Source organism: Pezoporus occidentalis, unplaced genomic scaffold, assembly GCF_034315485.1.
Source record: "Pezoporus occidentalis ecotype Australia unplaced genomic scaffold, CSIRO_AGI_Poc_V1 ctg13, whole genome shotgun sequence".
NCBI lineage: Eukaryota > Metazoa > Chordata > Aves > Psittaciformes > Psittacidae > Pezoporus > Pezoporus occidentalis.
The window spans coordinates 13,941,660-13,966,486 of record NW_026913103.1 but is presented as its reverse complement, the minus strand read 5'-3'; the positions used below and the strand labels follow the sequence as shown (position 1 = coordinate 13,966,486).

Genomic DNA, 24,827 nt, shown 5'->3' with positions numbered 1-24,827 from the left:
TCCCAAATGCACCTTGTGCAAGTGTAAATTATTTTTTAATATCTTTTTTTTTTTGATGCTGCTATTACTTCAAAGCTCTTTGAATCTCTTGCATCCCTTGTATATGTTTGGAATTTGAAAAGTTAAAGCTGGGTGGTTTAACGTTATAGAAATAGAAAATCTCACATTTATAATAGCAAGGACAACTAGCCATCAGAATAGCAACAAACACTGCCAAAACTAACATCAAGATTGATTGCCTTTCTGAAAGGTATAGCCCTACCAGTATGGAGTTACTGAATGTGAGGCAGGGATTAATACCAGGATGTCCATATGGGCTCTGCTAAATAGGAGGTCTGACAAGACAATCCAATAGCCCCTTCTGGCTTTAAAAACCCCTAAATCCATGAAACCCAGAACACTTTCTGTTGGAACACATTTGCTACAACTGCTGTGATTCACCCTCCTTGTTACTCTCTGGGGCTCCCTGCCAAACACAGGAAAATAAGGTTTTAAGCCCAGAAGGATTTCTACAGTAATACAAGATATTGATCCCTGTGTTGTTTTCAGCAGCAGCTTGTTTCTCTGTCCAGGTTCCTTAGAATCCCAGTGTGCCCAGCAGATTAATGCTGAGTAACTGCAAGACGTTATGAAAACATGGCACATATTTTACTATATGTTGTTCCATTATCCAGAAACAAGAGAGACATTGGTGTAGATTTGAGCCAGCGTTTATGAAAATCTGACTGTGTACTGAAATGCCAAAGGTAGCTTACAGCCAGTGGCATCTTTTCTGTAGCAATAGGCTAGACAGGGATGTTCCACCTTCTGAAGGCCATGAACTGAATGCAAGCATGGAAGATGGGACTGATACTTGGAAAACTACACCAACATGAAGAGACACATATCAGTGTGATGGGCATCTTAGAGCTACAGAAAACTGAGGAAAACTGAACTCTGTCATTTTCATAGAAAATGTTGTGCTCCTTTCTTCTTTCCTTGGGCCAGAGTCATTTATTTTTCAAGATACATCTCGGTCTCTTAGAGATCAAACTTATGTCCAACAATAACATAGCTCCTTACAACAACAAATGTTATATTACCCGTGGGCAATGACAGCATCGGAGGGATTTTAGCTGGTTTTTGTGTTTTGTTGTTTTTTGTTTGGTTTTTTTTTTAATCATTTGCAGGACTTTTTTCCCAATTTTTATTTTGAGTGCAGTTAAGTGTCCCACCAAATGAAGATTTCCTGAGCATCAGTAAACAGACTTATCCACAGTTACTCAGAGCTGTGTAGCTTGCTCCAGATCCTCTGTGGGTGGGACCAACACAAAATGAGTTGAAGATTACATTACTTCCAGACAAACCGCTCTTGCAGAGTTGTTACTATCTCGGAGGAACATAGTAATTTCCAGATATGGCAATTCCCAGCTGACAAGTTTGATCCACCCTTTTGAGCCATGAACACTCGTGGTTACCTTTCCTTACCCACAGCTGAAAGGCTTAGGAGCTCATCCACATTTGGAAAAGGTACTGCGAAGTACCACTGCAGAGACTCTCTGTGCTTTGTAGTCTGCAATGTCGCTCGCAGGGAATTGTCATAGAGGAGGCATGACAAAACTGCGCTCCCAGTCCTCCATGCAATATCTTTGCTTCAATCTGACAGAACACATACTGAAGTTGGGGCTGGGGGAGCCAGCTCTTAACACTTTAGCTCAGTGTTCAGCTAAAGGCTGCCTCTGGGTTTTCCAACAGCTGCAACAATTCGACTGAACTCCAGAAACTGACCCTGTAAGAGACAACCAGTGTACGCGTTACCAGAGCAAATGACGATTGTAGGCACTGGCCTATACGTATGCCTATCTTGCTATATGGGCAGAACACCAACCCACGGAAAGGAACTTCCTATTTTGCATATTTAAAAAATGTCTATACTATGACTTTTTACTGTTCTTTCAAGTTCTAGCCTTTAAAAAAGTCAAAAAAAAGAAAGGGTGGAGGAGGTTATGTTTGTTACAAAAATGCATTTCTCTGTGATACTGTGGCACTGTGCCTTTTTAATTCTTTTAATTTTCTTAGATGCTTGACCATCTCTTGCTCACATGTTCAGGATAAAACACACACCAGGCTTAGAGAGGACTTTCCTTTCTGGTCAGTTCAGGAGGAATCTGGAGCCATTTTTCCGCAGGAAGAGCTGGGGAGGATCAGATGACCCTCTCTCTGCCAATTGAAGTCTTTCCTAATACATTTCCACTCACAGACCTCAGGTGCTGGTTACATCCTGATCTCTCCTCCTCTCACCAGAGAAAATAGCAGTTGTGTCCCATGAGGAATTAACCTAACCAAAGTCCCTGGGCTGGGGATAATGTTTTACTGGTGCAACAGATACAGCTTGTGGTTTATAGGGTATCATCAGATGAGATAACTTGAATGCCTTATGAAACTATGCAACTTGTTGGTATTTAAAAATCATAGATATATTATCGAACATCTGTTACGCTACACATCATAACATTTATTGTAACATACCGTACAATATGCTGCAGTATGTTAGTGATAATAATAACTATGATAATTACACATACAAAAAAGGATGTGCGACTCAGAAGCATTAAGTATAACCAAAATATAAATCTCTCTGACAGTGTGTTCTCATCTATAATGTAAAACCCTACATGAAAGAAAAACACAAACAGCACAAGATATCTGAATTGCAGCTCTGATTGAGATCCAAACAAACTAAAGTTAGGTGTAAGGGCAGTGTGTACCCAGGACCATAAATAAATAAAAGGAAGCAAGAAAATAGCCTCTTTTTACATCCAGACAGTCCAGAGAATAATAATGTGCTAGTTTTTCAAATCCAAGTAGCTATTGAAGATTGTAATGATTTCAGTCTAAAAAGCAACGTTGGAAAGCCTCTTCAGAGATTGCAAGCTCCCACTGTGCAGAAACATTGTGTCACTGCACATGGGTGTAATGGAGACAGACAAAAGGAATACTTCAAGGAAAGACGTGGGGGAGCACTGGATGATGTACTCTCCCAGAAAACCTAGTTACAGTTTTACCAGTGACATAAAAAAGAAGGGGGGGGGGGGGGGGAAAGAAGGGTGGAGGAAGAGACAACCGGATGAAGGGGGAAATGGTCATTTCGTGCCCTAATCTGAAAACACTATCTCAAAAACCTGATTATATTACAAACAGAGAAGCTTAAGGCATCCTTCTCTATCATCAAAAATGGTACTATCAATTTTCTGTGAGAAAGTACCACAGCATAGTTCGAGGTTTTCCACACATCCTACAGTAACCTACCGTTCAGGTCTGATCTCTTCAGACTTCTCTATTGACCTTTCCATACAGAAAGAAATTGAGAAGCACCACAAGGGCTGTGTTAATTATTCTTAAACTTGTGTGCTTGCAGCATGTTTCACTCTGTATATTTAACTTGCCTTAACAAAAAAATCAGCATAGGTTGTTACACAAACAGAAGACACACTAATTAAGGTGAAATTACTCAGACTACTTCAGTTTATACAAAGATTTAAGCCTGGATTATCATTTAAAGATGGTAAACATTGTATAAAGCATCACTAGTAATTACATTTTATTTACTTCCAAGGGCTGAGCCTGTATAATATTTATGAGGTGGAGAAAAATACTGTACTTTCAGGAAATTATGTTTTCCAGGAACAAGTCATCAAGGCTTCTTGTTTTTTCTTAGGGAAACCAATCCACACAATAAAAACATTCAACCCCATGTTTTTAATTATGATATTGAGAAAAGTCTTGGTATTTATACTAGAGGTGATAAGGATGAAAACACAATTTTTACTTTTTTTTTTTTTTTTTAAATGCATCTACTTGTACAGGAGTTGAAGCATTGACTGAGAGAGGAGTGAAAGGAGAAACTCAGGATTCCTCTTTCCTATAGAAGGACATTCTTTATTCTGATAAATTCAAGTGACAAAGATTGAGCTCTAGGCAATGGTCAGGCACCTGGAAAAAATACATTAAGCACTTTCTTTTCATACTGGGTAGAGTCATTTCCAACTCTGATGTTTTACTGTTTTGAGTACAGTCAAAGCCTTTGTGTTTCTTGAAGCTTTTCAGTCAATACTTTTCTCAAGTAGGGTCCTACAGGAATGGAGATGTAATTTTAGAAATAGCCACCCAGAAGTTCCCAAGGGAGCCAGCCAGGTTATTGCTGATATCTTGATTCCCAAGCCCAGTGTTGACATTTTGCTCTTGACAAGTGTCAGCGACAAACCCTGACAGAGAGGAAAGTTCCTGGGCATCAGTTGGTCCCACAGGCAGTGGCTGGGATGGAGGGTGGAGAAGAACCTCTCTGTACATCTTTGCTGCTGAAGCATGAAAAGAACCAGCAATAATTATGACTGACGGACATTTGTTGAACATGAAAGGAAGGGGGGGGGGGGGATTTCTTCAAAGATCTTTTCAGCCCTTTGTCACTTCTAGCTTCTACTTCCTCTAAGGCATTTGCATCCATGTAGCAGTTCCCTTCACTTCTAAGTGTACTTCATTGAGAAGACCATGGTGCACAGCTCAGCAATAATAATGCATCCAGGCTGCATGCAAAATATCACTTACAAAAGATGCTAGAAATTCTAACTAGAACAAGAAAAACAGAAGAAACAATCCTGTGCAAACAAATATAGTGCAGTCATAGTTCCCCGGTGTGCTGGGTTCAGCAGTAGCAGTCATTTTTCTCCTTCTTAGTAGCTGGTGCAGCACTGTGGTTTTGACTTTCAGCCTGGGAAAAACACTGATAACACCGATGTTTTTAGTTGCTGCTCAGTAATGTTTAGTCTGGCCAAGGACTTTCTGAGTCTCATGCTCTGCCAGGGAGGAGGGGAAGCCGGGAGGAAGCAGAGACAGGACACCTGACCCAAACTAGCCAAAGGGGTATTCCATACCACAGCACATCATGCCCACTATTTAAACTGGGGGCAGCTCCTCGGAAGGGCCAGATTGCTGCTCGGGTCAGGCTGGGTATCGGTCGGCAGGTGGTGAGCAGTTGTAATCTCTCCCTTTGTTATTTCCTTTATCATTGTTATTATTGGTGGTAGCAGTAGTGATTTGTGTTATACCTTAGTTACTAAACTGTTCTTATCTCAACCTGTGGGAGTTGCATTCTTTTGATTCTCCTCTCCGTCCCTCCGGGAGCTGGGGGAAGAAGAAGAAGGGGGAGAAAGCGAGCGTCTGCATGCTTCTGAGTTACCGGCTTGGCTTAAACCACAACACCCAGTAACGCATATATGTGAAAATCTTCAGGTGCAGAAATATTCCTTTTCAAACCCATGCTAAAACTGGAAGCTCTCTGGTGATTGAGAGCTTTCACTTTCTTGCTTGATGTTTGTTCTACACAAAAAGAGAGCCCAGCCTTTCAAACACTTTTGCCCTTAAGTATTTTAACAAATACCCAGCTGGGTGCAGAACTCAGGGCAATCACCAAATTTATCACGACTTTTAAGATCAGATATCTCTATCCTAACTGTAACTAGGATTTTTTCTTGGCTGTAGGCTCTAATAATCACTATAAAATTTGGTGCATAAGTAAATAATTGCAATCCTAACAATATTAGGAGATCTAAGATATAAAGCATAAAGGAATCCATTCTAGTAATGTATGTTTTACTTCATTTTCTTAGGATTCAAAAATAAATAAAAAGATGAGGAAAGCGGAAAGAAAAACATTAAAAAATAGCAGGATGCTGCTGCCACTGATGTCTATGGCAACTGGCAGAAATCCCATGCATTTTAATGGCAGTAAGATTTTCAATTTTTAGAACTTGTGCCCTACATATCTTTCGCCTTCAGCTCTTCTCGACAGCATTGACTACATGATGTTCTGAAATATGAACCTCCAAAATACAGTCTTGGCCTGTTGGAAAGGTTTACTTTTTTTTTTTTTTTTTTAATTTAACTTGTGCTCAGATTTCAAACATGGGCATAGGAATTATATTTTTATTTTACTACATAAGGGACTGAACAAGTCTTGATGCTGACAGAACACTTTATGTGATATTTAGCAACAAAGAAGGAAACTCTGCCAGCCCAGAATTCACAGGAGCAGGAGTTGGCTAAATTCATGGCATGGTGTGGGAAAATTACCTCAACACTGTCTACTTCTGCTGATTTTTCCTTATGCTGACACTTCTGATGCCCTGAAAGTTGCTGTGCTCACATCCTCTGCTGCTGGTGTCAAAGAACACTTTCAGTCTTCACATGCCAAGATGAGGAAAACCTACTGCAACGCCCAAAAGACTTAACTCCTGTCAAATATATTCATTTAACACAGGAATTCTGGTCTATGGTTCTTAAGCCTTAAAGTGATGGCATGAAGGAGGAAGGAAGAAAAAAACAAGCAGTAACTTCTTTAAAACAAAATCTTCTATTAACAGGTAGAGCCACTCCAGTCCATTGTAGGAGACAGAGACAAAAAAGTGTTAGCTGCAAATGCAGAATTAGATTTTCAAATTAGTACTGTAGACAAAGGATCGTACGCACTCCTATTGAAAAATAGGAAAAATATTTCCCCCATGTAAAAAGAGCCTACTTGATCATACTTTTGAAGATAAAGTTCTTCTTGTGTCCAGACCACTGTCATCAATTGCGTTACTTTCAGACATTAGTGAGGATTTAGAATTGTTAAGTTCTGCATGAAGAAACATATAAAATAAATTTGATCAGCAATTCTGGGTGCAGGCTTGTTGTGGTTTAAACCCATCCCATAAATCAGCACCATGCAGCAGCTCGCTTACCCTCCCACCTTTTCCCTCCCCAGGCGGCATGGGGAGGAGAATCAAAGACATGAAAAACCCATGGGTTGAGATGAGAACAGTTTAAAAGCTGAAGTACAATATAATACTACTAATGATAACAATAATGGGGGAAAAAACAAGGGGATACAATAAAATAAAAGGGGAAAGGTTAAAAAACCCAATAAATACAAGTGATGAACCACAAAAGGAAAATGACGGGCAGGCAGCAGCCCTCGAACACCTCCCCTACCTACTTCATGTAATTGGTCAAAAGGAGAATGTCAAGAAATGGGATGTGCAAGAAAAAACCTAGCAACATCTGCAAGGCAGGTGAGATTATCTCTCTGTCTAGCCCAGGAAGTGTCATCTGAAGGTTTGCATGTACTTGAGTGCTCATGCTGGAGAAAAGTGGACCAGCTGGAGCACAGTGGAAAATCGTCATCCTGCAAGAAAAGCCTGAAGGAACCGGGCATATTTAACCTTTAACCAATGAAAATGAAAGGAGGCATTTGTGCACTGGCTGCAGTATGGAAGAGAATAAGCTATTTAACAGGCCCATTTTGGGTGAAAGAGGAAACAACAGATTCAAATTTATGCAAGGAAAAGTAGTTGTAATGAAGCACTGGACTACATACCGTGGGCAACAATGAAATTTCACCCAGCGAGGGTCTTTCAGAGCACTTAGGACAAACATGAATGACATAGGTATACTTTGATCCTGCACTGGAACCATAAAATTTGGAATCAGAACAAAAAACAAATAAAAACCAAACAGACAAAAAAAAAAAAGTAAAAAGTCACTTTGAGCTTTTTTATTTTTCAATCATTTATTCTTAGGGTGAAACACAGAAAAGTTTTCAATGGTGAGGATGGACAGAGGGACCTGTTTCTCTCTCTCCCATTCCTGCCCCTTCCCCCTTCTTATCCATTTTCTTTCCCATAAATTATCCTAGAAAAGGAACCATTCCTTTCCAAAACAACATAAAGTTCAGGTAAACTAAGAAGTGGGTCTGAATTGCACTTGCTATCGCAAGAACAAGACTTTACAAATACGATTTTAATTTTTGTAAAATATCTCCATTTTTAGACATCTGCCAATAAAAGCGTAAACAGAAACTTCTGATTTTTTTTTCCCCACACTTCACTGTCAGAACAGTGCAACCAAGTAGCTGGTAGAAAAGAGAACTTTCTGGGGATTGCCATTAAAGTCAGGATACACTCACAGCTTTTCTATTTGCTTGGAGACTATCAGTATTTCCCAAATAGCCAGAGAAATAATTTTATGAGGAGTGAAGGTGTTTCTACTGGAAAAGGATTATCCAGAACACATCACAAACTTTTTTATTAATCCTAAGATTCACAGTAAACTTGCAGGAACTTTTGAAACATATCATGAGAAGATACAATGAGAAGTGTAAGAGGAAAAGACAAGAAAATTAATAAAGACAGACTCAGAATATATTCTGGAAGTATGCAACTGTTTGAAATCTCCAAGACAAAGCATCTGAGATTTGAGTCAATTGCAAGGTAGATTTATAGAGCAGATGTAAAATCAAACGCTAAGATACACTTGTCATACTTCTCACTAAAACATAAACTTCCCGTTTAGACCACAATCACAATTTAATACATGAGTTGAAGACACACAGAACAAGCATGATCCTTATGAGGGATTGTGCAGCTGACTTTTGCCCATCTTGCATTTCACAGTACTTCAGTATGTTTGGTTTTCAGTACATTCTTTACAATACAGCAAAGGGAGTCAGTACGGAAAAAAGAATGCAACATTTCTTGGTATCATCTGTTTACCTAACACAGAACTGGAAATATTTTGAAGGTAACAAAAATTCAGAGAGAGCAGAGTCTGGCCACCATTTAGGCACTAGCTATATTTGTTGATTCTTTATTTCATTAGGAATCTCAGTCTCCAGATCCTGCCTGTGTGCACAATACGGTCTTGAGCTTCTCCTGTGCTATGCTGCTGTTCTGAGGGGTTTTTCTCCTTCTCTTGTATTTGTTCTGCAATACTGAAGCATTTTTTAAAATACAGAAAAGAGCACACAAACATCCAACTAAGCCCAAAAAATCAAGCATGGCACAGTAGGAAAAGAAAGCTTCTGGGGAGAGAAAGCAAAGCTGTGTGACAGATGGAATAGTCTCAATGGATGAATGGTACTACTACAAATAAGTAGCAGGCAGCCAGAGGGAATCAAATAATGATTATAGAAGAAAAATGAGGGTTAAAAACATGGGGTAAAAAACCTTCGGCACTGGCAGAAAATTCTAGAGTAGCAACATACAATTTTTTTTTTGTTTTTTTTTTTTAAGGAAGATTTCATTATATGCTTCCCACAAACAGGGAAATCGGTAAAGGCAAAGAAGCTAGACAGCTGACAAGTGAGCCAGTGTGGACAGTATAAAAAGCTCAACATCTCCTTGGAGAGGAAGGAATGTACTCGAGGATTTGGTCTGGCATGCCCCCAAACCTGAACAGATTACTTTCTGACAATCAATACCTGTAACCACCAGAGGCCTGTTGCAGAGTTTAAAAAAAAATAAACAAAAGAAGAAAAAATTCCACTTCAAAGAGACCTGGTCCCAAGCTCACATTTTATTTTTGCCACTTGGTGCTGAGGCAAGAGCTTTGGACAAGGCTCGTTTTTCATCTCTTTATAGGGCTGTGGATTGAATATGAAGTGTCGCTGCATGTTCTCAGGGCTTTGCTCCATCAGTTTCCTGTCCCAGAGAGGAACATGTTCCAGATCACATTTGTCCCCTTTGACCAGATCTTTCATAACAGCCTGATTAATATCTCCTTTAATACCATGACTCTTTATCCACCTGTAAAGGTAAAAAAAGAAAATACCTATGTTTTCTTCATTTAAGTCCCTTTTTTTCTTTGGAGAGAGACAGAAAAGCCAAAAAGGTTCCTTGTTTTATTTGAAATGCCACTGATCAAGTGTTATATCCAAATACAGCTGTGCTATTTCACAAAAGAACAGTAGACACATTTTCATATACTGTAGTATACCTCAATAGAAATTAAACCTAAGATTTTTCCCCATAATATAATGACAAAAAGATGTTAAAAAAATGCTTTTAGATATTATTATGGGTACAAAGCAATAATTCATACAGGTTTCTGCAGTCACAGAGACTTCTGTACAATGTGATGTCTCCTGTTACAATTCTCCTTTTTTCTCTCACACATTTTAGCTTCATTTTCTTTTGTCTTTCTCTCATTCATTTTTCAAATACTGAAAGGCAGTGCACACTTTCCACGAAGAGCTGATATGATTTATTTTTTTGCCAGTCTAAAGCATGTTGCTGAAAATGACCTATCTGAATAAGGAAAAACAAGACACAGAGGATCAGAAAATCTAAGCAGCTTTTTAAGGAAACAGCCAAAAAGAAAAAAAAAATAGAAAAACCCACAACAAAATAAAGCAAACCCAAAGAAAGAATGAACTGTATTATTAATAGCAAACTCCAGGATGATGGATGAAAAGAACAACAATATCCTTTAATCATAAAGCACTAACATTCCAGCAGTGCTGGTAAGTGAGTAGAGCAGTGAAACCATTTGAGACTTAAACAGATGGATTAGGAAAGGTTCCACTATGGGTTCCTGGACAGATTTCAAACCAGTAGCCTGATTAACTAATGCACAAAAAGCAAGTGATTCTTCTAATCAATAAGCTTTTATGTAAGCATATTCAAGTTATAATATTTAAACACAGCAGACAAGCGGGGAATCAGGAATTCCTCATGCTGCACTAACAAAGCAGTAAGTTTTACTTGAATCTGGAGATCTCTTTTTTTTTTTTCCCCAGTAACTCTCACAGGGGTCTTATAGCTAATGTTTTCACCACATATTCATCAATATATTAACAGCTCCTGAAGGTTTTGTGAAAATGATGTTCCAAGTCAAAAAGCTGTTATTTTTTTAGATAGTGTTTTAGGGAGAAGTTAACTAGATTTTCAAAGGATGGAAACTACACATGAAAACTAATCATTGATTGACTTTCTTAGTGAGCACAATTTCCACAAGTAATTAGAGAGGGAGTACAATAAAAACCCCAGGTCACAGGGGTTCATACCCTTCAGCATAAATAACATATTTTTCCTAAGTATTTTTCCATGTAAAATGGTGACGACTTTATATAGATATTTTTATATATCTTTATTTAAAAATATCTTTTAAAATCATTTAAAGAAGGTTACAATTTTTAAGGAATTATTTCTGAGTGCTTAGAATTGCAGACATAGATATGATATTTTATAAAGTTTGCTAAAACTGACCCAAAATAAATCTTTATATGACATTATAAGGTCTATTTTTTGTAATATTGCAGGGATGGGGTAAATTTCAGACACCTGTATGATACTTGGACTTCTGGACCATGCTCTCTAGTACTCCATTAATGCCAGAATCAAGAGAGATGCAGATCTATACTGATTAACTATCTAGATTTCCCTTTCCAGCTGAGATCTGGCTACAAGATACTTGACCTTAAGCCTGACACTTACCAAGACAGGAATTTTGCTTCTTTTGCATCAAGTAATACTCTTTAGGAAACACTTCTATAACAGTTACGAATTTTCACATTTCTGAGTCATTATGAGGTTTTCAGAAGTAGCCCAAGTGAGACAAACAAGCAGAAGACATAGTCAGAAGGTACATAGTGAAAACACTTTATTATATGACTTTGTGATATCACAGGATTCTTTGTGGCTGTCACCAAATTGAATCACCTGTTTAAAAAAAAGAGAAAACGGAAAAATACATTTAACTTACACAAACCAGAACCAGCAGAGAATCACGGGAGTATGCATGGAATATGAGTCTCTGCTTAGCTTAGGTAACACATAAACCCAAATGGAGTTTCAAGCGATTAATAAGGAAAATGATTAGTTCAGGATCAACACACACATTTGAAGAATACATCCTTAGAGCCTCATAACTCAGCCAGACCAAAACAGCTTTTAACAGGACTAATGAAAGACACACCCGGAATTTATGGACTATGCTGCTACCAGATTTGCATACTTTCCATGCTGCACAGTTGCTCTCAGGTTACAAAAAAATTTTCATAAGGAAATTTCTATCAACATTTTTTTTTTTTAATTACCAAGGAAATTAATCAGATTTTCTTCAAGGTTCATGTCATTTTCAGCCAAAAAAAAAGAAACCCTAATATTTGATGAAGTAAGAAAGAACTTTCTGGGTTTTTAAGACATTGCAGAATCAAATGTCTCTTATATAAACGTCCTGCTTTTTGCCAGTGTACAAAGTAGTCATTACATGTGTAGTATTTGTCACTGGTTTCTTGCCTGCTAGAGACCAGTTTGTAATTGCCTGATGTGAGCCTTCCAGTATCTGAAGGGGGCCTACAAGGATGCTGGGGAGGGACTCTTCATTAGGTACTGTCGTGATAGGACAAGGGGTAACAAGTTAAAACTTAAACAGGGGAAGTTTAGATTGGATATAAGGAAGAAGTTCTTTCCTGTTAGGGTGGTGAGGCACTGGAATGGGTTGCCCAAGGAAGTTGTGAATGCTCCATCCTTGGCAGTATTCAAGGCCAGGTTGGATGGAGTCTTGGGTGGCATGGTTTAGTGTGAGGTGTCCCTGCCCATGGCAGAGGGGTTGGAACGAGATGATCTTAAGGCCCTTTCCAACCCTAACTATTCTATGATTCTATGTCTCAAGGGCTTCACACTGGCCTGGAGTATTAGACTGCTGTGGTTCTGGGACTGCACCTCTTTCCATCAAGGAGTTTGGTTTCCACAACCTAGAGTTACTGGCTTTCCTGGGTCATCTTTAAATTGCTCTGCTGAGTCCAGCTTAGTACCTGTGTAGGTCTGAATATATGTATATATTTGCCTTGAGGTTTGTAATGGAAATGTTCTTCATAAATTGAAAAAGCATAGTAGGGTACAAAATGCCTACAGCCCCAAAACAGTAATAAGTCTTTTAGTCTACTACAAGAACAGTGTCTTTCAGTCCCTGGGGTATGAACCTCACAGGATGAAATGTCATGGTCAGAGTGACTAAGCAGTTTACAAAAGAATATAGTAAACTGATAGTATTTGATAAAAACCTTTCAAGGTAGCAAAGACTGATCCTTCTGGGTTTCTGAAAGGGTTCTTTACCTTTCTCAGACTAAACCTGTCTATGTTCCAGTTTTAACTCCAAAGTCTTTCTTCTTTTTCTCTTCCCTCGTTGGAACTTCAGACTCAGGCCAGGTTTTCACTAACTCAATCCCAACCATCAGCATATGCAGCATGTAGCGTTTGGAGCAATGGAAGCATAAATTCTCTCTGCTTTTTCTAGTTATTCAAATTCTGTGACATTTTGTGACGATCTGAGGGCATGTTTACAAGCAGTAAAAATACACTGATGTCATGAATAGACTACAACCCAGATGCTATGATTCAACTTCAACTGCCAATTACTGCTATTTTGAATACAAACAAGTTTGAAAGTAAAAGCATTAAATTAAGAACAGAAAATATATTACACAGAATATTTTGAAGCATTATCCTATTTCTATTTTAAGTGTCACTATGGATTCCAACAAAGGAAAAGTTTTCTTACCCACAATTAAAACAGTAAATAGTATCATTCTCTGTGTAGCTCCTAGGAGTTCAGTCCCCCACAGTTAGCTGTGGAATGCTTCACACTGCTACAGTAGGGCAGTTCAACGTTTCAACCTCTTACTGTAAAAATTAACCTGTTTTTTCTAATGCATTTTGAACTCTATTCACAGAAGCCCACATTGCATGAAATTCACAGGCTCCCACAGAGACAAAATAGTTCTCTCTTTTGGTGCACCACTGAGGAATGATAAAAATAGTTGAACATATGAGGAAAAAAAAAAGATAAATTCCCTTTGGGGACCAGAGTGTCTTTGTCTCACAAGAAAGAAGAAAATAGATATGTGTATATTTGTACAACTACATAAAATTTCTGTGTACTATACTAAGTAGTTAAATAGTCTACATTCTGGAGTACACTGAATCTCAAACCTACCTAATTATACTTCCTGTCTATTCCACATGTAGAAGAACAGTGCATTAATTTCATTTGCTGAGTAACTAATAGCAGTTGTTACTTCCATTTACTGTGAAAACAAATACCAGCATGTGTAAGAAGCATATAATTTTGTGTGATATATAGACATATGAGCATGTATCTAAATGCGTATGCACTTCAATGCAGCTGTATGTGTTCGCTGCAAAGAAAAAAAATTCATCATTGCCATCTTTATCTTGTTATCTGACTTCACCAGGTGGTTTAGCTGGGTGGAGTCCTACATCAGTGGTATAATGCTTACATAGAAAGGTTGGAAGTTACTTGAACCTGAAACAACAGCAGGACAAGGTTTTTCATTAAATCCTTGATAATTAACCCTAAAATGACACCGGTGACCTTGGAGACAGAACTAGGAGTTTACTTCACCAGGACTATAAAAATACTGTTACAGTCCTGATGTGCATATATATGCAGATCTCAACCTTTTGCTCTGTTCTACTGTGTTCTGAGTTATTTTTAGGAACAGTTTTAAGATGTTGCAGCAGTAAGACCAGATATAGTACATTTCATCTTAAACCATACCTGTATACTTGAATATATGGGAGAGGCATTGAGTGACACTTTTAAAACAGCACAACAAACTTATCTGAAGTTAAATAAAGGATATGTATCTTCATTACTGGATGTGGTGAATTTCTTTTTTGAATGGTGTGTGCTTTAACAGCACTCTATTCCTGCCTATATGCCTTTGAGTGAAAGCAGTTTTATTAGATGTTTCAGCAGCCTTCAGATTATATCCCATAAACAAACAAGACATAACTTGGTGCCAAAACATTTGTATGGGTGCTGAACAACCATCATTAAAGCAGTCAACATTAAGCATTCAGAAATGATTAACACTCAGAAGCATTTAGGTAGATACAGACTTTCCATTGTCTAAAACAGAAAAGAAGTTTTATTACTGGTTTTCATCTGCCTACAGGTTTGGTTTTGTTTTGTTGTTTGGTGGGTAATTTTTTTTCTGTTTAATGAAAGTACTGTGCTTATACACACTTACGCTTGAAAAAAGAATATTCGAATACTTGGGATTGGAATGCTGAAGAGTTCTTAAACCATTGGTATTAAATATTACCCTGAATTAAGGATAAATATAAATGACAACCCAAGTTAGATACTACATCAATATGTAGCACTCATTTTAGTATATGCATCTTATATATGAGAGTAATCATGGCTTTGTCCATGCAGACGTTCTCGTAGCAAATGGAAGTGAACACTGTGCTGCGATGAGATATGTAGGCTATATCATGGTGAAAGACTGTAAGGTTTAGCCACTTGATGCATTTGCAGGTGTGAAACATCTCAAAGGCTCCATTCTGATTAGGTAAATCTTAAATTCTACGACAAGCATTAACATGCCCTGTGCAGGATTGAGTGTTGAACACGCAAAGATATTTATAAATTCCACTTCATGCTCTTAATATTAGGGTAATCAGTTTGCTCTTTCCTTTTCATTTGTCATATTTATTTCATGTAGCTCAAGAGATTGCTATTTCAAAGTACCCCTGTTTCCTTGGCTTAAGGAAAAAAGGAAATTATGCTTTCTACTCACAGAAAATTTGTTCCCTGGCCGCTGAGTTCACTAGAATCTCGAAATCATGAGGCCCAAGGCAACAGAGGGCCAAGGATGATTTTTGTTTCTTTGCTTATTTTTTCTATAAGCTTCTGCGTTTCATAATTTTTTTTTTTTTCATTTTTGCACCAAGATCAACCATAATTCAGAGAACAGATTTTTAATAATACGTCTAGGATTTAGCCGCTTCTGTAGCCAACAGTCCAATGTCCAACAGAAGAACGTGCTAGGCATGGCCTCTGCCCTTGACCCCCCAGGCCTTATCAGCCCTTCACCTCCTTTCACACCTACCAGTTAAAGACAACCTAGGGCAAAAGCGCACAACACTTCTCAAACCACAGCATTTGCTACAAGATGCCTTCACTCTGTCTCGGCGCTCCACTTTTCTGCATCTTAATCTGATCCTTCTAAAAAGAGTCTAGGGTTACTCAAGTATGAATGACATTCCTAATCCACAGCAGGCAGGGCTGAACCATAGCGCAAGGTTTCGCTTATCCTTTAGTTCAGAAATGAAGCTTGGTACCTCTCTCAGAAGAGCCTGTTCTTTATCTAGGCCATCAAGTCAGCCACAAACCCATGCAAGTTAATTGGAAGCATTAAACTGAGAAGGATTCTTAATCAAGCCATGACTGCTATTAGCAACTGAGCACTGGGGGGAAAGGTGGATAATATTTTTTTTACTATACATAATGATTGTCTTAAATGTGCACATTAGACAAATCCTCAAACAGGGCATGGGGTCACCCAAAATCCTGCTCTGAGGTTCAGCAGTTGCACAAATACACACAGAGCTTACGTGAACCAGAAAAATGAAACCTGTCCAAGATCCTAAAAGCTCCCAAACCGACAGGCAGCTTTAATGTGAGCAACTGTAAGATGATTTATTTTTTCAGATCAAATACACAAAGTTCTGGATGTAATTCTGTTAAGCAGTTTTACATCTTGCCACTAGGACTTTTTTTTTTCCCTCTGTGTTAAGCTTTAATATCCTTTCAAATGCATTAATGTGTCCCTGGAACAGACGCTTAGAGACTCCTGCATGCTCTGAATATTTCCACTTTAAAACCAGCTTTCAATACTTACGGAGACTTTATGTACCACCTCTCTGGCACCAGAGCTTGTAAAACACTAAGGGAAAATGGCTCCTTGCCCAAAAACACGTCCAACAAGCAAAATCTTGCTTCAGATCACCCCACAGTTAGAAAAAAAGAAGAAAAGTGGGACCATATAAACCATCTCTTTTATATATATGCAAATATTTGCTTCCCTTTCTGTTGGTTCACATCTCAGGGGCTTGCCTTTGAATTTCAGGTGTGAACAGTTCCTGTATGCCAAGAAGCTGGGCATAAGCTTCCACTAGTTTCTTTCAAAAAGCCTTGTGTCCGTGATACTATAGGGCAGCCCAATTTAATGCTAGGAGTTCATGCATTTAGAAGGATAAATTTCAGCAAACAAGATATGATTTTTATCAAAAGGTTCAATATGCAACATTTGAGTTTCAAGTCTGAGAATAAGGCTGGATCCTAACAAGTCTTGTGTACTTCCATTTTTACTGCAAAGAATTTGCACGTGAGATATCTAATTAAGACTGCATGTTACTACCCTACAACCACTCACAGCAGTGTAGCAGGGCTGCAAAGAAATTTCACTGCAATGTTACTACTTCAAAAACAATTTGATTTGAAATTTGATTCACTGGACATGTCTCAAGGCTTAATTGAGTATCTTTGGTTAGCTACGCAGGGGCTTTTCAATGGGGTTCTATCATCTTGTAAAGACACACTAGAAGAAAGTCTGGAAAATTAGTCCTGGGTACAATAGCAAATCTCTACTAGTCTGACCGCACTGCTGCACTAGCATGCAAGTACAGCATTATCCCATTCTCTGCATGGTTCTCAGAACCACTTCCAAAATGAGCTCGCTCTTTTCCTACCAGCACTGGAGCTTCTTGGTAAATTCCTTTTACAGACATATTGACATTCATGCTTTTAAAATAATAACATTATAGACACTCCAGATAATGAAATAGAGTTCATGGTGAAACACTACTGACCATCTACTTACTTGTGGGTCTGAGGAGGACTTTGCACAGAAGATAGCAAAATGGAAAAGCAATGGGCCAGGAGAATGTGAGGAGTAATATGTTACGCAATACTGACGAAATTCAATGGGGAATTCTGTAGTTTGATGAAAACAAACAATAAAGCTAGTAATAACAAACAAAATGGTAGTAGTATAAATAAACCATTGAAACACCTCAGCATGCAGTGTAAAGTGCAATAAATGCATGTTATCCTCTTAAGCTGGAAAGTCCTCCCACCTCCCCCCCCCAAAAAAAAAGTCTGCATGCACAGACTAGTCTGAGTTAGGAAATCTGTTTTTCCTGAGGCTAAGAAAACTTTCCAACATGTTTTGACAGACCATACAATAACATGCATCTAAACATGCACTAGAACACCCAGCACAAAAGAACAAAGAGGAGAAATTAGAGATGTGCATGCAGTTGCAGGATAGGAATTTACTAGGATCATATAGATGCTTTGGGATAGCTTGCACAATTGCAGTGTTGCAATGGATGGTTCCCAGCTCTTCAGGAAGTACTGGCCAGGATAGCAAGGAGGGGGATTTCCCTGAATGCGAGCAGGGATGCATGGAGCAATGCCTAGGGATGACTGATGACCCAGATGAGACTTTATGGATCAGAATTAGAGTATGGCATACTCACGTAGGACCAACAGTATCACACAGTATCACAGTATGCTAGAGATTGGAAGGGACCTCGAAAGATCATCTAGTCCAATCCTCCTGCCAGCGCAGGAACACCTAGATAAGGTTACACAGGAATGTGTCCAGGCGGGTTTTGAATGTCTCCAGGGAAGGAGACTCCACAACCTCCCTGGGCAGCCTGTTCCAGTGTTCCGTCACCCTCACTGAGAAGAAGTTTCTTCTCAAGTTTAAGTGGAACCTCTTGTGTTCCAGTTTGTACCCATTACCCCTTGTCCTATCATTGTTTGCCACTGAGTAGAGCCTGGCTCCATCCTCGTGACACTCCCCCTTTATATATTTATAGACATTTATAAGGTCACCCCTCAGTCTCCTCCAAACTATAGAGACCCAGCTCCCTCAGTCTTTCCTCATAAGGCAGATGCTCCACTCCCTTAATCATCTTAGTCGCCCTTCGCTGGACTCTCTCCAGCAGGTCCCTGTCCTTCTTGAACTGAGGGGCCCAGAACTGGACACAATATTCCAGATGGGGTCTCACCAGGGCAGAGTAGAGGGGAAGGAGGACCTCTCTCGACCTACTAACCACCCCCCTTCTAATACACCCCAGGATGCCATTGGCCTTCTTAGCCACAAGGGCACAGTGTTGGCTCATGGTCATCCTGTCGTCCACTAGGACCCCCAGGTCCCTCTCCCCTACACTGCTCTCTAACAGGTCGTTTCCCAACCTATACTGGAACCTGGGGTTGTTCCTGCCCAGATGCAGGACTCTACACTTTCCCTTGTTATATTTCATCAAGTTATTCCCTGCCCAACTCTCCAGCCTGTCCAGGTCTCGCTGGATGGCAGCACAGCCTTCTGGCGTGTCAGCCACTCCTCCCAGCTTAGTGTCATCAGCAAACTTGCTGATAGTACACTCAATTCCCTCATCTAAATCATTGATGAATATATTAAATAATACCGGTCCCAGTACTGACCCTTGAGGCACTCCACTAGTTACAGGCCTCCAACTAGACTCCGCCCCATAGACTACAACTCTCTGGCTTCTCTCCTTCAGCCACTTCACAGTCCACCTCACTACCTGATCATCCAGATGACATGTGTAATGTAGTGAGCATCTGCTACAGACAACCTGATCAGGGAAACAACTGGAAGAAACAACCTGAAGGACAACACAGTGTGACACAAGCGATCCAGGAAGTTTTGATAGTGATTTCATGATACATGCAGTCAAAGAGCTGATGAAGGATTCACTCTGTTGAATCTCATTCTTTCAGATGAGGAAGAACTGGTTCAGGATCTAAAGGTGTGAAAGTCAAGTGAGGCCTTGATGCAGCATCTGTGAGATGGTGGAGTTCAGGACCCATTGGAAGAAAACAATGCAAAAAAGCAATATTACAACCCTGGGCTTCAGGAGAGGACTCTGGCATCTTCAGAGACTTGCTTGGAAGAATACTACTGGATACAGCCCTGGGGAGAAGATGGGTCCAAGAGCCCTGGTTGATTTTCAAAGATCACTTCCTCCAAGTTCAAGAATGGTACTATCCAATATGCAGCAGTCAAGCAAACATACCTGCAGTCTGCATGGATTAACAAGGAAGTCCTGACTAAGCTCTTATGTCAGAAGGAAGCCTACAAATGGTAGAAGCAGGAACAGGTGAACCAAGACAATATAGACACTGTCCAGGAAATGCAGGGATGGGTTTAGGAAAGCCAAAGCCCATCCTAAGTAGAATCTGGACAGCTGCATAAAGAGCTATGAGAAGGGCTTCTATAGGTATATCGGTAGCAAAAGGAAGAGAAAGCAGTGAATCTAGTGAGAAAGGACACAGAGAAGGCCAAGGTACTAAATGACTTCTTAGCCTCCATTTTAACTGGTAACATCTGCCCTCAGAAATATCAAGTCCCTGAGATTAGTGAGAGTATGGAATAAGAAAGTCTAACCCTCAGTGTGGGAAGATGGCTAAGGATCATGTAAAGAAGCTGGACATACACAAGTGCTGAAGGAACTGGTTAATGTGATTGCAAGACCACTCTTTATTACTTTTGAAAAGTCATGGCAACTAGGGGAAGCTCCTGAGGGCTGGAAGAAAGTAACTGCAACTCTTAAGAAAGGCAAGAAAGAGGATCTGGGGAACTCTAAGTCAGTCAGCTTCATCTCCTTCCTTGAGGAGAAAACAAAAGAACAAAGAAACAAACAAAACAAACAAAAATCAACCAACAACAACAACAACAAAACAAACAGAGGAAATTATCATGGAAACCATTTCCAAACTTAAAAAGGATAGAAAAGTAATTGGAAGCAGTTAACATGGATTAACTGACCAGTTTTGGGGACTGGACAACCTCTGGAAGGGCCATCCTGTCATTTTCTAATTCTGCAAATTTTACTGAATAATAATGGGGAATAATTCATTCACAGATCATATGAGATTAAAGCATGCAACTCATGTTATCAAGCAACATTTTCCTATTCTTGGTTTTAAAGTACAGGAAAATTGGAAACATCTTGCATTTACGCTATATGGCGCTTTTCTTTGTCGGATAGCACAAGTATGCAAAAACCTGAGTAAGATGTATCATTTTACACAGGAAAGACTTCAGGAAGAACTGGAAGAGGCTGCCCAGGAAAATGGTGGAGTCACCATCCCTGGAGGTATTTAATAAACGCACTTAAGGACATGGTTTAGTGGTAGACTTGGCAGTGCAAGGTTAACTGTTGGACTTGATGATCTTAAAGGTCTTTTCCAACTTAAACAATTCCATGATTCTATGAGTCTATAACTGTAAATTTCTTCTGTTGATTTCCTCTGAAGAAGAGCAGCATCTACCTCCCTGATAAAGTTGATCTATTCCACACGCTGGATGTGGCTTTGATGGAAAAAGGCTGACTGATAGGTCTGACTGTTCCCTGCTTTGAGGACATTGTGTTTTGGAATTGAATGTAGTTTGATAAGCAGCACCACATATTTGTGGCTGAAGAGTGATGCACAGGAATCAAAGATGTGGAAAAATGTGTGGTCTCTACAATAAAGTGCTAAAGACAAACACTTCTACTTAATAGTTTTTGCTGTGTAAGAAGGAAGTGAAGGGAGCTTATGCAGTAACTAAGGACAAACTAGCTCTAAGAAGGAAGAGCAGAGCTAAAAGTTTGCAACCCTAACTATTCTATAATTCTATTCTAATATATATTGCAAATAAGTCAGTGTATTGAGGAAACGTAGTTATAAGTTTCCTAAAGAGAAAACCATGCTTTTTTCTTAAAGTTACATTATGTTTCATGTTTTCTTGTGACACCTATTTTTAACTACGCTGTACTCTAAAGACAAGGTTTTAGAATGGTCTAAATTAGTCTATGGTGATTACCCACATTGTGCAATTCACTACTATTTTATTAATGCAAGATTAAAGATAATACTTCATTGGAAGAGGTAACAGCAGAATTAACCTCTATTTACCTTGACATAATAAAGATTTAATATAACATGGGAAAATGTCAATGAACAACGTAATTATTCTAACATGAAATTTAAATGTAACTTAATTCTGTATTCTGCATGTTTAATGCTTTAAGATTAGTCATCGTTGTTCTTCTCTCCCTTCTTCCAGCGCATATTTTAAAATACTTCAACCAGCCTCAGTCAACTTGCTTATTAAATGTATCCTAATTTATTTTCAAATTCAGAAACATTAAACCAAAAAATCAACTGTTTTTTGAAAGATATTCACCAAACCCCTGCAACCAATATATATCTCTGTATCTCACCCTTGTCCAAATTTTTTACTATTGAATAAAAGAAGATTCTTGCAGCTTTATTACATCAGACAGGCATCAAAGGGGCACAACACACAGGATTGAAAAATAACACAGCTGCACTTTGCAACAGAGTGTTCTGTATCTGGCCGTGTTTTGTTGTTCATGTAATACTTTTCAATAAACAAAGATGTCAATCAACTTTCTTTGCAGCACATCACATTTCAGATTTAAACCACTTCAGACACAGAGATGCCCCAAGCTCACGCGTTTAACAGATAAAAATTCAACTTTCTGTCAAGACAGAAAACAGTATTGATTGCAGACTGTATTTAGGCTGGTGTCTTTTGGAGCTATATTACTTTCAAAATCATACAAAGTCCACTATAGAGACATAACGCAAAATACGTTTCTTTCTAGTATAATTTTTTTTTTTTTCATATTCTGCATTGATTAGTGCCAATTTCTAAATAAATGACAAAAATGCAGCCAGGGCTAAAGTCTACACAGAAATCAGTGATGGGGGGAGTTACAAAAACACGATAGTAATCATGAAAACTTTGATCACTTGATTTGATTCTAGTGCTTTGTAAATTAGCATAATTATTCAAACACGCTTCATTAAAAATCACGACTGTAGGAGTCCTTCAGTTTAATGATCCAAGAACATACAGAATGAGCTAAGTTTTAAATAAATACATCAACTTTGTACTAAATGGCCATGTCAGAGACTGGAGGGTTATTTGCTTTTAAAAAAATACTGAATGCTTTCTTGTTCCTTGCACAGAGATTGCCAACTTGCTAAAAGGTGCAGTGTGCTAGCTAGTATATTTTACTGTTTATCCTCACATCCAGCTGAACTTCTCTTGGGACCCCAAAAGGTTAGATACTATGTCACTCCTAAGCTACTGGGAGACTGGCATAAAATTCCAGTAAAACTCCAACTAATTACATTTGAACTGTAAGTGTCACAGTTGATTTTGACCTTTAAAGGTTGGCAGAAGTTTGACAGTCCTTAAAGTGGCCCCACACTCTATAATATCTGATCTATCAAAAGTGCAAGGAATGAATAGGCCTCAGAAATTAAATGTGCTCAACAAAGTACTCTGTTTATTAATACACAGTGTCCCAGAAAAAATCAAATACACTTATCCATGGCAACCAAAATCATTGAGAATGTGCTGACATTCTCCTAAAACTGTAGCTGACAAAACACCAGTTGGCAGCATTGAAGGGTTAAGTGAAACTTAACAAATTTGACAGAGGAAAAAGAAAACAAATTCCAAGTTAAGTTGTCACTCTCTGCTTAATTCTCTCTATATATATCGAGACATGGCAGGGCAGATCTTGTGTGCTGCTGTGAGTCAGGTTCCTGTTAGATTGTTAGTCTTAATCTGGCTGTTTGGTTTGCAACTTTACATTTCTATAGTATTGGGTAATTGAGAACCAATATTTTACTCACCCACAACAATTATCTGTGCTGTGAAATATCATTTTACAGCACACCACTTCATAAAAAAAAAAATATCAGTTGCCCAGAAAAACAGTGCATGAAATCTCTCACTGCTGGCTTTCCAGTTATGACTGAAAATGTCCTACTGTCCAGACTGTGAACATCCCAGCTGTCACCTAAGTACTCTAAAAATACTGAAACAAAAGCCATGTGTCAGCAATACCAATAGCTGGCAGAAAAACCCTTTTGTTTTAAAAATTCAAGCAGCAATTTCCAAGTAAGTAAATTAAGAACATAGACTCTTTTGAATTTGAAAAAGTTGTTCTTTTAAATGAAAATGCTAAAATAATTTTGACGAAAAATGGGATGGTTTCTGAAGGTTAATTATTTCTTATAAACGCCTGCAATTCAGAAATCATCACCTTTTATTACATTTCTGCAATATTTGGATGGAGTTTTCATACAGCCATGGTGGATAAAATATTTCTTAACCCAGAGTTGAGTCTCAGTGACAGATTATGAAGATTATGTGTTTCATACTGTCTACATGTTATTACCTATTATTTGCAGAGAGACAGCTCTCCAGAAAACTCTTTCACTAAATGTTTTCTTTCCACAGCCAGGATTTTGTAGTGTAGTGGAAAAAGACATAGTAGATTATTGCAAACTCCCGGACTGTGTGGGAGACAAGATTCTACAAAGCATCATGCATACTCCAGTATTGTTTGCTGCCCCTTAGGGAAGAGGAAGCTTCATGTTTATCAGGTCACTAAGAAAAAGAAGTTAAGAATAAATGAACGAGCTTACGTTGCTTTATCAAAGAGTGGGTCAAAACACTTAAAGTTGCAAAAAGGGAAATTAATTTCAAAAGAAAGGCCAAAATTAAGAAAGAAAGTCTCAAACACATTTATCAGTTGAGAGTTAATTATTTCACCATCCCAGCTACCCTGTGGGGCTGGTCACAGGAATTTACTGTGAAAGAAAGTACTGGCACACTCTCCTCTTTTTAAACCAGGCTATCCAAGCAGTACCCCTCCCATTGGAAAGTGGGAAAATATTAGGAAATGAAAATACTGATTACATTGTCTTTCCTCCTCCATACTGTAATTTCCAGCACCTACTTTTCCTGGTCCTGAGAATGATCAAGCACTATAACATCACATGTCAACGCAGAGGATTAGAAATTTTCTCACCACCCAGCCCCAACTCAATTAACCTCTTTTAATTAATATTTTTGCTGTGTTGCTTAATTTCCAGTTCTTATGCTGGCTTCTTATAGCTGATTTTTTTTCACCCTTTTTAAGATGCGAAGGTAAAATTTGTCAGTAACAGTATTTGGAAAACAATACTTTTGTAATCATAATTTTTAGATTATAATGGTTACTCTGCCATGAATTTAGCATAAACGCATACATGATATAATCATTGGAGAAATTCACAATGAGGAGCTTAAACTTGGTGGCATGCATCAA

The 24,827-nt window shown here is 38.6% G+C and overlaps 1 protein-coding gene across 10 annotated transcripts in view; it reads right to left on the bottom strand.

Annotated features, from left to right (window-relative positions):
* Positions 1-3,801: 3,801 nt before the first annotated feature.
* LOC134158478 (uncharacterized) overlaps positions 3,802-24,827 on the bottom strand; it is a 219,732-nt gene continuing 198,706 nt past the window's right edge. For 6 of the 10 annotated variants that reach the window (XR_009962792.1, XR_009962786.1, XR_009962789.1 and 3 more), the window contains one exon: positions 21,650-24,124. Coding sequence is in view for 4 of the 10 variants with exons in the window: in XM_062608443.1 (XP_062464427.1) it covers positions 9,341-9,599 (259 nt within the window). In the remaining 6 variants the exon portion in view is untranslated. Of the gene's footprint in view, positions 4,676-5,246; positions 9,600-11,418; positions 11,514-21,649; positions 24,125-24,827 lie in introns of those variants that run through there. The other 4 variants (XM_062608443.1, XM_062608446.1, XM_062608447.1 and 1 more) reach the window with 4 other exon arrangements.